The 12,594-nt window shown below is 40.2% G+C and overlaps 1 protein-coding gene across 1 annotated transcript; it reads right to left on the reverse strand.

The window, feature by feature from the left end:
• Positions 1 to 1,285: 1,285 nt before the first annotated feature.
• On the reverse strand, positions 1,286 to 1,717 carry LOC138152805 (uncharacterized). The gene has a single exon (XM_069076870.1). The coding sequence runs from the start codon at positions 1,715 to 1,717 to the stop codon at positions 1,286 to 1,288; it is 432 nt and encodes a 143-aa protein (XP_068932971.1).
• Between the last annotated feature and the right edge of the window lie 10,877 nt (positions 1,718 to 12,594).

The raw sequence follows: 12,594 nt of genomic DNA on the forward strand, positions 1-12,594 counted from the left end.
TATATACAATGTTAGGATTGGAATAGGGATATTGGATAGATCGAGAGATACTGATAGATTAGCAAACACCACCCCACCTTCTGACCCCCCCCTTCTTAACTTACAACCTTGAAAGGACACCATATACTCCTTCCCCTCCCCTCTTTTTCCCTTTTCCCCTACTCCCCTATACTCATGAATTTTGGGGTCAAAATACATTTTATACACTGAAACTCCATGGAGAACTTTGAGATTTCTGTGTGAAGGTCTAATAGGAAACCTCTAGGAGATAACTTTTAAACCCTTAGAAAGAGGGACAAGAGTGGCTCAGTAGATGTCATGAAGACTCATTTTTTGTTCAAATCTGGCCTCAACCACTCTAGTACCGCTATATAATCCTGCAAGTCACTTAGTACCCTATTTTTGCTCTGTTCCTCATCTTTAAAATGAGCTGCAGAAGGAAATGACACACCACTCTCTTGTATTTTTGCCAAGAAAACACCAAAAAGTCAGAACTGAATAACAAAACCTTTAAAAACCAGATGACTCTCCCACACCACCACAATTCCTCCCCTCCCCCATTCTTTATATCCCTCTCTCCCTCCTTCTTCAACCTTATCCTATCAACATCCCAGAAACATCACTCTCTCACACACACACACACAAACACACACACACACAAACACAAGAAAACTGCAAGGAGTAGTAATCTCAGTTGTTTTTAATTATGGTTCTCCTCTCTTTATTCAGCTAGGGAATGGAGTAAGGGAAGAGCTGGGATGTCTCCATTGAAAGTCCATATTTGATCTCCCTGACTTTAATTTTATTAAATTGAAACACTTTCTCCTGACCTTCTTGTTTTCTTCCGTGGTTCCTTCTGGGACTTTCATTAAAAAAACAAAACAAAAAAATTCATGGGCCTTGTTCTTGAAAAGACCTTCTTCTGTCTTCCCTTTTGCTCAAGATCCAGATTCATGAGTCTCTCAACTCTCCGGAAGCCTAGGCTTATTTGCTGTCTTAAGAGAGTGGTTCTTTAAACTTTACTTTCCATTGCTGCAGAAATTTCGAGAGATTGACATAGAGGGCAGGAGAAAAAAAAAGCACATTTTAAGACACAAAGTGGGTAAGGTGGGGTTGGGAGTAAGGAAGGAGGTTTAGTGGTGATGATGGTTGATGGTTCTTGGTGGTGGTTCTGGTGGTGGGTACTTATTGGGGGTGAGGGGAGAGAATGGAAGCAAATGGGACAAGAGGATGAGACCTTTCCCCTGCTTTCCTCCTCTCTTCTTCCCAAACTTGCGTGTCCACCTCAACGCCGCCTCGGATGCTCCTGGGCTAATAGCAAAGGGGGACCGAAGCAATTAGGCGGGGGTTGAATCCTGAGCTGGGAGGGCAGGAGGATCTGCAGGGCGGCCTTGATCTCGTTTGGGCCCACGGGATCTTCTGCATCACCGTCGAGGCACTCCTTCTTCAATCTTCTGGCCTCAAGGGCAATGCGGTCAAAGAGGTCTTTGACAACTGAGTGGAGGATGGCCAATGCCCCCTTCGATAGAGGGGCCCGGTCATTGGACAGCTGCTGCTTCAGCACCTGGACCACATAGGAATCCCTCCAGGGCATCCTCCGGTGCCTTTTTCGGTGAACTTTTTTCGAAAGTCTGCGCTGGGACATCCTCATAAGAGTGTAGGGGGAACCGGAGGAACGATCTCCACTTTCCACGGTGCTGGTGGTTTCCTCATCCATCTACTGTCAAAGTCTGATGGATTAAGATTGTGTTGGATGGTTGGACTTTTTTTTTTTCCTTGATCTGCCCCAACCCTCCTAGATCCCCGGGGTAACCTGGCTTGAAATGCGCAAACCAGAACTTCTCGCGGCCTTTTATATGGCCCTGCTCCCTCCCCCCAGACCTCCCCCCACACAGGTCACAATGGGAGCCCCTATACACTATCTTGTCTCAGTGTGATGATTGGCTAAAGTGAGACACAAAGGAAATTGGGACGCTCTGTTGCTAGGACAAAGGGGCATGTTTAATTTGTTTAATCTCTATGAGTTAGTTGAACAGAGTATGCGACTCTGTTCCAGTTCTGCAGTTCATCTTCACTCTTTTATTTTTTCAGTATGGCTTTCAACTGGTACCCATGTCAAAAATGCTCACCCCCACTACCCGCTACCTCCTACCCCCATCCCAGTCTTCTGCTAAGGATCTCAGATCACTTTCTATGCAGGAGCAAACAAAAAGTTTATCATTCAGCCCTGTTTCTACAGGCCCTTTTTGGCTCTATTCTTAAGGTTTAGATTAAGGAAAGGAAGGTTATGGGGGGGAGAGGGGAAGGTAAGCAAAGAGAAAATATCAAATAGAGGAACACAGAATTTTAGAGCTGGAAGAGACCTTAGAAAGTTAGGTTATAAACATTAAGTGCCTACTACTCACAGCTCAGAGTAATGAGGGGGATGACATGAAAACAACTAAGTACAAACAAGTTATATATGGGATAAATTGGAGGTAATCAATAGAGGGAAGGCACTAGAATTAAGAAGGATTGGGAAAGGCTTCCTGTAGAGAGTAAGATTTTAGCTGGAACTTGAAGGAAGCCAGGGAAGCCACAAGGAAGAGATGAAAAGGGAGAACATTCCATACATGGGAGACAGCCAGTGAAAATGTACAGGGCTGGGAAATGGGATGTCTTGTTTGAGGAACAATAAGGAAGCCAGAGTCATTGGATCACAGTACAGATTGGAATATAAGGTGTAAGAAGACTGGAAAGGTTAATGGAGGGGGATGGGGGGATCAGGTTAAGGGATTTGAAAACCAAGAAAGGATTTTAAATTTTATCCCAGAGGTGATAGGGAGCCACTGGGGTTATGGAGTAGGAAGGGTAACATAGTCAGAGCTTAACTTTAGGAAGATTACTTTGGTAACTGAGTGAAGGATAGACTAGAGTGGGGAGACTTGATACCAGGCATCAGGTGATGGAGGACATGTGCCAGGTGGTGACAGTGTCAGAAGAGAGAAGAGAAGAGGTCATATGTAAAAGATGTTTTGAAAGTAAAATGGGTCTTGGCAACAGATTGGATGGGGGAAGAGTGCTTTAAAGATTGGGAGGATGATAGTACTTGACAATAATAGGGAAGAAGGGAATGTACAGTGGGAACCAGAGCTTGGGAACATAACTTCAAGTCTCACAGTTAATGTAGACTACCTTGAATGAATTAAACATCAAAAGAAGCTCTATCTCATGGGAACACTTACACATGAACGTGGGCCATTTTTGGTACTATGCCTTCTTTTTCTGTTGCTATAAAATACCTGACCTGGCCTAAGGATGGTGTCAGAATTCACCAGTTTGTCCTCCTACTGCCAATGACTGGGTCTCCTGAGTAAACTCCCCCAATTAACCTAATAAAACCTATTTACTGCCAAGCTGGCATGGGCCCTTCTTTCTTCCTTATCTTGGTATTCTCTTAGATGGTGTGCCCCCTTACAATTGGCATAATCAGGGAAGATTGTTCCTTTGAACAGATCTTGTGTCTTTACAGGGAGGATTTTGTGGGAAAAATAATGAGTTCAGTTTTGGATTTGTTGAGTTTGACCACGGAACATACAGTTCATCCAAAAGGCAGTTTATACATGTGAGACTGGATGTCAGCAGAGAGGTTAGGGCTGGATAAGTAGATTTGAGAATCATAGAGCATAGAGACAAATGATAATTCTATCTACAAAATGTTGATAATAGCACCTATCTCTCAAATTGTTGCAAAAACAAACTGAGATAATATTTGTAAAGTTTAGTTAGCCTGGCACTCAGTGGGTGCTTAATAAATGCTTGCTTTAAAAAATTCATCAAATGAGACTTAAGAAGATGTGATAGGTAGGAAAACCAGGAGAAAGTGGTATGATGAAAACTTAGAGAGATGAGAGTATCAAGATGGTAAGCAATGGTAACAAAGAATGTAGAACGATGAAGACTGAGAAAAGAGTATTATACTGGGCAATTTTTTTTTTCTGGTCTTCATAGGGCATCTGGTTCAGGCCCTTCATTTTTTTTTAATATTTAATTTTTTTCAGTTACATGTAAATGTTTTAACATTCATTTTAAAAAATTTAGTCCTAAATTCTCTCCCTCTCTCCTTTGCCTTCCCCCTCATCGAGAAGGCAAGTAATTTGATATAGGTTATATCTGTGCAAGCATGTAAAATATAATTCCATATATTGTTGTGAAAGAAAAAACAAACACAAACCAACAACAAGCCAAGACAAAAAAAGCCAAAGACAACAATTTTTTTCTCTGGAAGTGAATAGGATTTTTCATCATGAGTCCTTTGGAATTTTGTCCTTTGGATCTAAGTAAGATCATTGTATCACTGAAAATAGCTAAGTCATTCACAGTTGGTCATCATGCAATATTGCTCTTACTGTGCAAACATTCTCCTCGTTCTGCTCACTTCTCTCAGCATCAGTTCATGTAAATCATGTAAATCTTTCCAGGTATTTCTGAAATCTACCTGCTCATCATTTTTTTTTTTGCTTTTTTGGAGGGGAGAGGGAAGGGCAATTGGGGTTAAGTGACTTGCCCAAGGTCACATAGCTAGTAAATGTTAAGTGTCTGAGGATTTGAACTCAGGTCCTCCTGACTCCAGGGCTGGTGCTCTATTCACTGCACCACCTAGGCAACCCTATGCTCATCATTTCTTACAGGATGATAGTATTCCATCATAATCATATGCTACAACTTGTTCAGTCATTCCCTAATTGATAGCACCCTCTCAATTTCCAATTCTTTGCCACCACAAAAATAGCAACTATATATTTTTGTACATATAGATCCTTTTCCTTTAAAAAAAAATCTCGTTGGTATATTAATCTGTAAAGCCAAGCACAAGCAGCTTTCCAGAGGACGGCTGTTGTAAATAGCTTCAAGGTTCTGATTACATAGTATAGTGAACACTCTATTCATTCAGTAACAAATCAGAACAAAATGTTCACAGAAAATCAAGGTACAACATTCACAATGTTACAACTTATCACAGAAAATCAAAATACAGCATTCATCATGTCACAACTCAACAACTTACCACTAAAATGGCCACATAGTTTTCACCACAGTGGTCACATAATTTTGAACAAAGTACAATCATTTAGTCAATCAATCACTTAGTAACTCAATCATCCAATCATCCTTAAGGATGCCTCCTTAAGGGACACAAAATACAAAAGTCAAAGTACTCCACCCCTGGGTAGTCTCAGTTAGAGATATCCAATTAGAGTTTCCAACCATAAACAAAGTACATTCATTTAGTCAATCACAAAATCCTTAATTTAATCACAAAGTACAAAAGTCAATGTTCTCCACTCCTAGGTCACAGTAAATCATAATCTTCTCAGTCAGTACACAGTATCCAAGTAAAGTCTTCTTTCAAGCTTGACTCAAGGCTGGCTCTCAGCTTCCCTGATTTCCCAGCCATGGTCCCAGCTCCTACCTGAACTCACCAAACTGTCACCTAGGTTCAAAGGCAGACAGTTCCCAGCTCCTTGTCCAGCTCTTCATGCAGTTCCTGTTCTACACTGAAGCTCACAGTGTCCAGTCCACCTTAAGACCTTTAACAGTTTCTATTCCTGGGAAGTCAAAGCTTAACAGAGCCACAAACAGATAAAGTACCAGCACCAGAGTCATGGGTCTTCTGGCAGCTCCAGCTGGCTTTCGGGTAATTCTCAGCAGCCTCAGAAGCTTGGTTGGCCCTTGGAAGTCCTCAGTAGCTTGGCTGGTCTTTGGAAGTCCTCAACGTCTTACTCAGAAGAAGCTCTGCCATCACAAGTTCCCAGGAAATTCTGATTTTCCCAGCTGGGGTTTTTCCTTATATATAGTATTGCTCCTCCCTGTTCAGCCCCTTCCTGTTATGTCAGCAACAGGGGTTCATACCTTCTGTTTCTTTAACAGAGGCTTAATTTGAAAGTAGGTGCTAAGTACTCATCAGCTTTGCAATACAAAGGGATATTCAAATTTCATTACTATTACATGATCTAATAGTTTTATTGTTGGGTCAAAGGGTATAGCCCTTTTGGCACAGTTCCAAATTGTTTTCCCTAATGGTTGGATCAGTTCACAACTCCACCCACAGTGAAATAGTGTCCCATTTTTTTCACATCTTTCCTGAACATGTGTCATTTGCCTTTTTTGTGATATTAGCCAGTCTGATAGGTGTGAAGTGGTACATCAGAGTTGTTTCAATTTGTATTTCTCTTACTAATAGTGATTTAGAGTATTTTTATATGACTATAGATAGCTTTGATTTCTGTAACTGAAAACTGCCTGTTCATATCCTTTGACTATTTATTAATTGAGGAATGACTTGTATTCTTCTAACTGTGACTCATTTCTCTATATATTTGACAAAAGAGACCTTTATCAGGAAAAAATTGCTCTAAATTTTGCCCTCAAGTTTTCTTCTTTCCTTCTAATCTTGGCTACATTTGTTTTGTTTGTGCAAACCCTTTTAAATTTAATGTAATCAATGTAAATATTGTAAAAATTCATTTAATATCCCATAATGCTCTCTATCTTTTGTTTGGTCATAAGTTTGTCCCTAATCCATAGATCTTGCAGGTAAACTATTCCATGCTCCCCTAATTTACTTATGGTATTACCCTTTATGTCTAAATCATGTACCTATTTTGACCTTGGTATGAGTGTGAGATATTGGTCTATAACTAGTTTTTGCCAAATTTCTTTCCAGTTTTCCCAGCAGTTTTTGTCAAATAGTGAATTTTTGTCCCCAAAACTTGGATCTTTGAGTTTATCAAACGCTAGATTACTATGACCATTTCCCATTTGTGCACTGAATCTATTCCACTGATCCACCATTCAGTTCCTTAATCAGTACCAGATTGTTTTGATGATGACCACTTTGTAATGCTGTGATAGTAATGGAATTTAAAGATTCCCCTGCATTGGCTTGGTTTTTGGTTTGATTGTGTTAAAACCCAGAGCTTGTGAATCCCACTTGTGGGATGGACTGTTGACATCAAAAAAGAGAGGGCTGAACTGAGAGTAGCTGGTGATGTAAATTTAGAGAGACATAAGAGAGAGGCAGAAGAACTTTTTGGAAGCAGCACCTTTGGAGGCAGAGGGAGACTGAGAGGATTGCTGAGGGCCACTTTGAATTGCCCAGGATTTTTGAGAGCTGCCACCCAGAGCTGCCAAGGACTGAGGAGACATGGCTGTTATGCTGGTACTTTGTCTGTCTGTTTTGATGTTGTTTTGCCAGTTTGGTCCACTGGTGAAGGACAGTACTGTTGCAGAAGTCTGGGAACCTTGATATTGGTTCAGAGCTACTGAGACTGCTCTGCAGACAGAGAGTGAATTCTGTCCACTGGTGAAGGACAGTGCCGTTGTTGCAGAAGCCTTGGAACATTGATGTTGGTTCAGAAGCCCTGAAGAAGGATTTTCTTGTTGTATGTTTACAGAATCCTGGAAGAGTGTTTTGCTAATGTTTTCAGGGGTCCTAAGACTGTTCTGCAGACAGAGAATGAATTAATGAAGAGACTGGCAATGTATCTTGTGGCCTTGCTAAGCTTTGTCTCCCCAGGAACAAAGATTGCTGAGAACTTGCCTCTTGTCAAGATGAAGAAAAGAACTCTATTTGGGTATTAAATGATGTGCTTAAGCTTGTTGTAACTCTGGGGTAGATTCAATTGTGATCCAAGGGTGGGGAACTTTTGACCTTTTTGGCTCTGTGATTGAACAAATGAATGTACTTTACTTATGATTGGAAACTAATCTCCATTTGAGAACAGGGGCTTTGTGATGGACTAAATGAATATACAGCCTAGGGGTGGAGTAGTATTTAGAAGAAGGACTTTGTGATTGATTAACTGAATGTAATGTCCAGGGGTGGGGTAGTACTTGATTAAATCACACTTGGCGGTAGTACTTGGAGATTATTGAATCACACTTAGTAAATGCTGTATTTTGAATGATGCTATATGTTGATTCTCTCTGTTCTTAATTTGTCACTGAATAAAATGGAGAGCACCTATGCTGGTATTTTGAACCTTGGGAAGTTGCCTTTGCTTGACATTAAAAATGCAAAAACTGCTAAGCCACCTTCCTTCACATTTTTTAATTTATTTCCTTGATATTCTTGACCTTTTGTTCTTCCAGATCAACTTATTTTTTTCTAGCTCTATAAAATATTTTTGGTAGTTTGATTGGTATAGCACTGAATAAGTAAATTGATTTAGGTAGAATTGTTATTTTTATTATATTGGCTTAGCCTACCCATGAGCAATTCATATTTTCCCATTGTTTAAATCTGGCTTTATTTGTGTGAAAATTGTTTTGTAATTGAGTTCAGATAGTTCCTGGGCTTGTCTTGGCAGGTAGACTCCCAAGTGTTTTACACTGTCTATAGTTATTTTAAATGGGATTTTTATTTCTATCTCTTGCTGTTGGACATATGGTAGTTATTAAGAGAACATTACTAATTTTGGACACAGCAGTTTTTGTTGAATGATAACAACTAAAGCCTGATTGTAGTTAAAATGAGGGGAGAAAGTAGAAGCACCTATTGTAGATGGCTTTCTCAAGTTTACCCACAAAAGACAGGAATTTGGGAGCCAGCTTTGAGCCCAGATGAAAGGACCTTTCCTTGGGTACTTAATGGTAACTGACAAGATCATGATTTACTACGACCTAGGGGTGGGACACCTTTGTACTTTGTACCCCTTAAGAATGATTGAGTTAAGGATGATTGGAAGCTAGTCTCCAATCAAGAAGAAAGAAGACTTTCTGACTAAGAGGTTAAGACAATGTGACCTAGGGATGGGAGATCTTTGTATTTTGTATCCCTTAATATGATTGCTCCTTAAGGATGATTGAGTTAAGGATTTACTGAGTGATGGCATTTGTTTAAAACTATGTGGCCAGTTTAGGAGTAAGTTGTTATGTTATATTGCTTGTGAATATCATACTTTGGTTTCTGTGAATGTCTTGCCTTAGTTTATTGTTGAATAGAGAGTTCACTATACTATGTGATTAGAACCTTAAAGCTACTCACAGCAGCTGTCCTCAGGATTGCTGCTTGTGCTTGGCTTTACACTTGTACAAATAGAGTGGCTTGCCTTGGCAAGGAGGAAGGCCACCTCTTCATGTTGATGAGGTATAGGCTTTGGGAGCCCCATTGAGCTCTCCTTGAGTCCTTGAGGTACAGGCTCTGGAAACCCCCCTTAAACTCTATTTGCATGAGACCATAACCCTTACCTTGTGACTGGGCCCAGACCTCTGTTACTAGCCTAGTCCTCCATTGTCCATCTACTTTTCCCCCCCTTGAGCCTATCAAAATATCAATCCACCCTTGAACTGGCCTAGCCCACCATTGTCTGTCTTAGCCTCCAGCAACTTCCCACCCTAAATCACTCATTGACCTCATCTGACTTCTCCTGAAGACCCTCCCCAAACTCTTCCTCTAGACCACCTCTAGATTCCTCCCACAACCTTCTGTATATAAGATCCCATCTTCCCTCCATGTGGTGTGAGAGCACCATAGAATGACCTAGCTTAGACTTACTCTGTGTCTAATACAAGCGAACTTTTATAAACTTTACTTTTCTTTGGCTCAGAAGACTTGAGTCGAATTCATTTGGCAGGACCTGGTGTATTGGTATTTTGGGGTCTCCAGAGCAACCCCTAACCCTCTTTATGGTAACCTCTTCAATGTGAGACAAAGATAAAGGAAATATCATGGCAGAGGGCAACTGTGAGATTGAGGAGGTAGAGAGAAAAGGAAATTTTTAGTGAACAGCTTCATTTTTTTTCAGTGAAATATGAGGTAAGATTCTTAGCTGAAAGGGTAGGGGGATGAAGAGCCATGAGGGACTTAAGGGGGGAACGAAAAAGTTTTGGAAGAGCCGCTATGGAGAATGGGAAAATTAGTCAATTAAGGAAGTATAAAAGTATTACCTTGATGCAGTGGGGGCCTAGTTGCAATTGTGTATCATAAATTTTTAGTGACCTAGTCAGTACAGTTTCTTGATTTTCTCTAGCTTCATTCAACATTATATGAATTAAGAACAAAGGCAGCAGATAGTGAAAGCAATCCAAGGCCAAGGCTTGGTCAGTTATAGGATAAGAGGGCAAATGATTCAACAGAAGAGGACTACTATAGAGGTGAACTTGTTCACCAAGGTGTCAGATAGGGAAGTGAAGGGTGTAGCTGGTGCAGGGCTAATAGCCAGGGAGAGAATTAAGGGTCCATAGAAGAATTGGAGGTGATGGTAAGGAGAAATAACAGGGTTTAGGAGTTTGCAAGACATGGGAAGAGCTGGAATGATAACAGATTATGATCAGATAAGGGAATTTCAGAATTCATAACCTTAGTACAACTGAGATTCTCTGTGTGGCTGTGGTGGGAGAGAGAAGTATATTTGTCATGGGAAATGAGCAGGTCGAGGGACTGGGAGGCAAGGATGTTTGAAGAAATATAATGTAATATGTATGTTGACATTCCCTAGTATGTAGTCATGAGTTAGGGAGGAGAGAAAAACTGTGAGTTAGGGAAGAGCAAAAGACTGAGTTAGGGAGGAAAGACTGTGAAGAAAGAAGGGAATATTGACAGTTACAAGAATTTTGATTGGGTGGTAGATACATGCCAGGCATTGTACTGAGCAATGAGGGTACAAAGAAAGTCCAAAATACACACACACATACACACACATACACATGCACATATGCACACACACGCACATACATGAGGAAACATACTCCCCTTAACGGTACACATTCAAATTGGGAAGATAAACAAACAACTAAATACATACAAGTATATACTGTGTAGACAGAAGGTAATGTCAGAGGGAAGGCTTTAGAAGTGGCAGGGATAAGGAAAATCTTTTTACTGGTGGTATTTGTACTATTTTGAAGTTTAATTGTTGAATAAAATATAATAAATGCATTAATTCACTAATAAATCACAATTCCCTGGTCCTATGGAGTGTACTATGTCTAGTAGAGGGATGACACAAAAGTAGGTTATGTTCAAACATAATTTTAAATGAAAAGGACAAAACAATGTGAGAATTCAGACTGGGAATATCCTGGGGGGGCTGAATAAGAAGTCAGTATATCATAACTTACATTTGAATATTACAAAAATGTATAGTGGTGGAAGTGAGAACAATCAAAGAGCAGTAGATCAAGCAGTGACTTCAAGAATGTAGATTTGAGTGGAGTAGTCTTTCTTTTTCTTCCTTCCTTTCTTTCTGTATATACACAAGATGCTTTGCAGAGAATAAGAATATTCAGAAAAATTAAAAATACATACAATTTAGCATCTTTTATGAAATAAAAAATCTATCTCCTCAATTTCTCTTGCAATCCAGTCTTCTCTTTACTCATACCACAGACACCTTAGTTCGTCTTCTTCACCTCTTGCCATAATTATGCAATAGATTCCTAATGTGGCTCTCTGCTGCGTCTTCCTTCTCCAATTCATGCTCCACACAGATGCCTAATTGATATTCTTAAAGCATAGATCTTGCAATGTCAATTCCCGGTCTCAAAAAGTTCTATTTGCCTCCCTATTGTTTTGACATTCAAATATTTCACTTAGCACTGTTCTATTTTTTTTCCTGGGTCCTTCTTTCTACATTCCAACCAAACTAGATAAACTACTTGATATTTTCCATATGGGACAATCCACTTCCCACCTTTGTGTCAGGTGACGAACTACTTTCTGAAATGCTCTCTAAAACCTCTGAAACCCTTCAAGGCTCAGGTTAACTGCCATTGATTCCCTCTTTTCTTTATGTCTCCTGCTCCCCATCCCCACCATTAGTATCTCTCTGTGAAGACATTTTGGTTTTTGTATATACATGTGTTTGCTGCTTTGAAAACATTATACCCCTAATAGAAGGTAAACCCGTTCAGGCTGGACTGTTATTTTTGTATTTGTATTCCCATCCTGGGGCAGCTAGGTGGCGCAGTCGACAGAAGCACCAGTCCTGGAGTCTGGAGTTCAAGTACGATCTCAGACACTTACTAGCTTTGTGACCCTGGTCATGTCACTTAACCCTGTTTGCCTCCGTTTCCTCATCTGTAAAATGAGGTGGAGAAGGAAATGACAAACCACTCGAATATCTGTTAATAAAACCACAAATGGGGTCACAAAGAGTCAGACTGAACAACAAAAATCCCCAGCCCATAATAGGGGTTTAATAAATGTTAGTCGATTGATTTAATTGGGTTTGTTCATAAAATTATTGTGCAAAATTATTTTTGTTCAATTGAGTGTTTTCTATTAGGTTAGGAAATTGTCTTAAAGGAAAAACTTAAAAGGAAAAAAAATGGTTGTTTTTTTTTTTTCATTCGAATGTCCGCCCACTTTCCCCATCCGGGTTCACCACCCCTTAGAACACACCTTGGGCTTTTTGGCCTAGTCCATTTATGACAACTTCCATGATCCCTTGCTGCTAAAAACAAAACAAACAAAACAAAAAACCAACCAATAACCTGTAGCGGCAAAGAGGTGGGGGTATTAATTTGTGAGTCTGTTTACAAAATGAGTGACGGACTACAATTCCCAGCAACCACCACTACTTAAGGTTATTGCCTAGGCCCACGTCCTCC

Source organism: Petaurus breviceps, unplaced genomic scaffold (genome assembly GCF_028583685.1).
Source record: "Petaurus breviceps papuanus isolate PSGF00001 unplaced genomic scaffold, PetGlider_PUasm1.0 90925, whole genome shotgun sequence".
Taxonomy (NCBI): domain Eukaryota; kingdom Metazoa; phylum Chordata; class Mammalia; order Diprotodontia; family Petauridae; genus Petaurus; species Petaurus breviceps.

Bases quoted from the DNA above. Each gene is read 5' to 3' on its own strand.
- LOC138152805 (XM_069076870.1), bottom strand. From the start codon at position 1,717: ATGGATGAGGAAACCACCAGCACCGTGGAAAGTGGAGATCGTTCCTCC.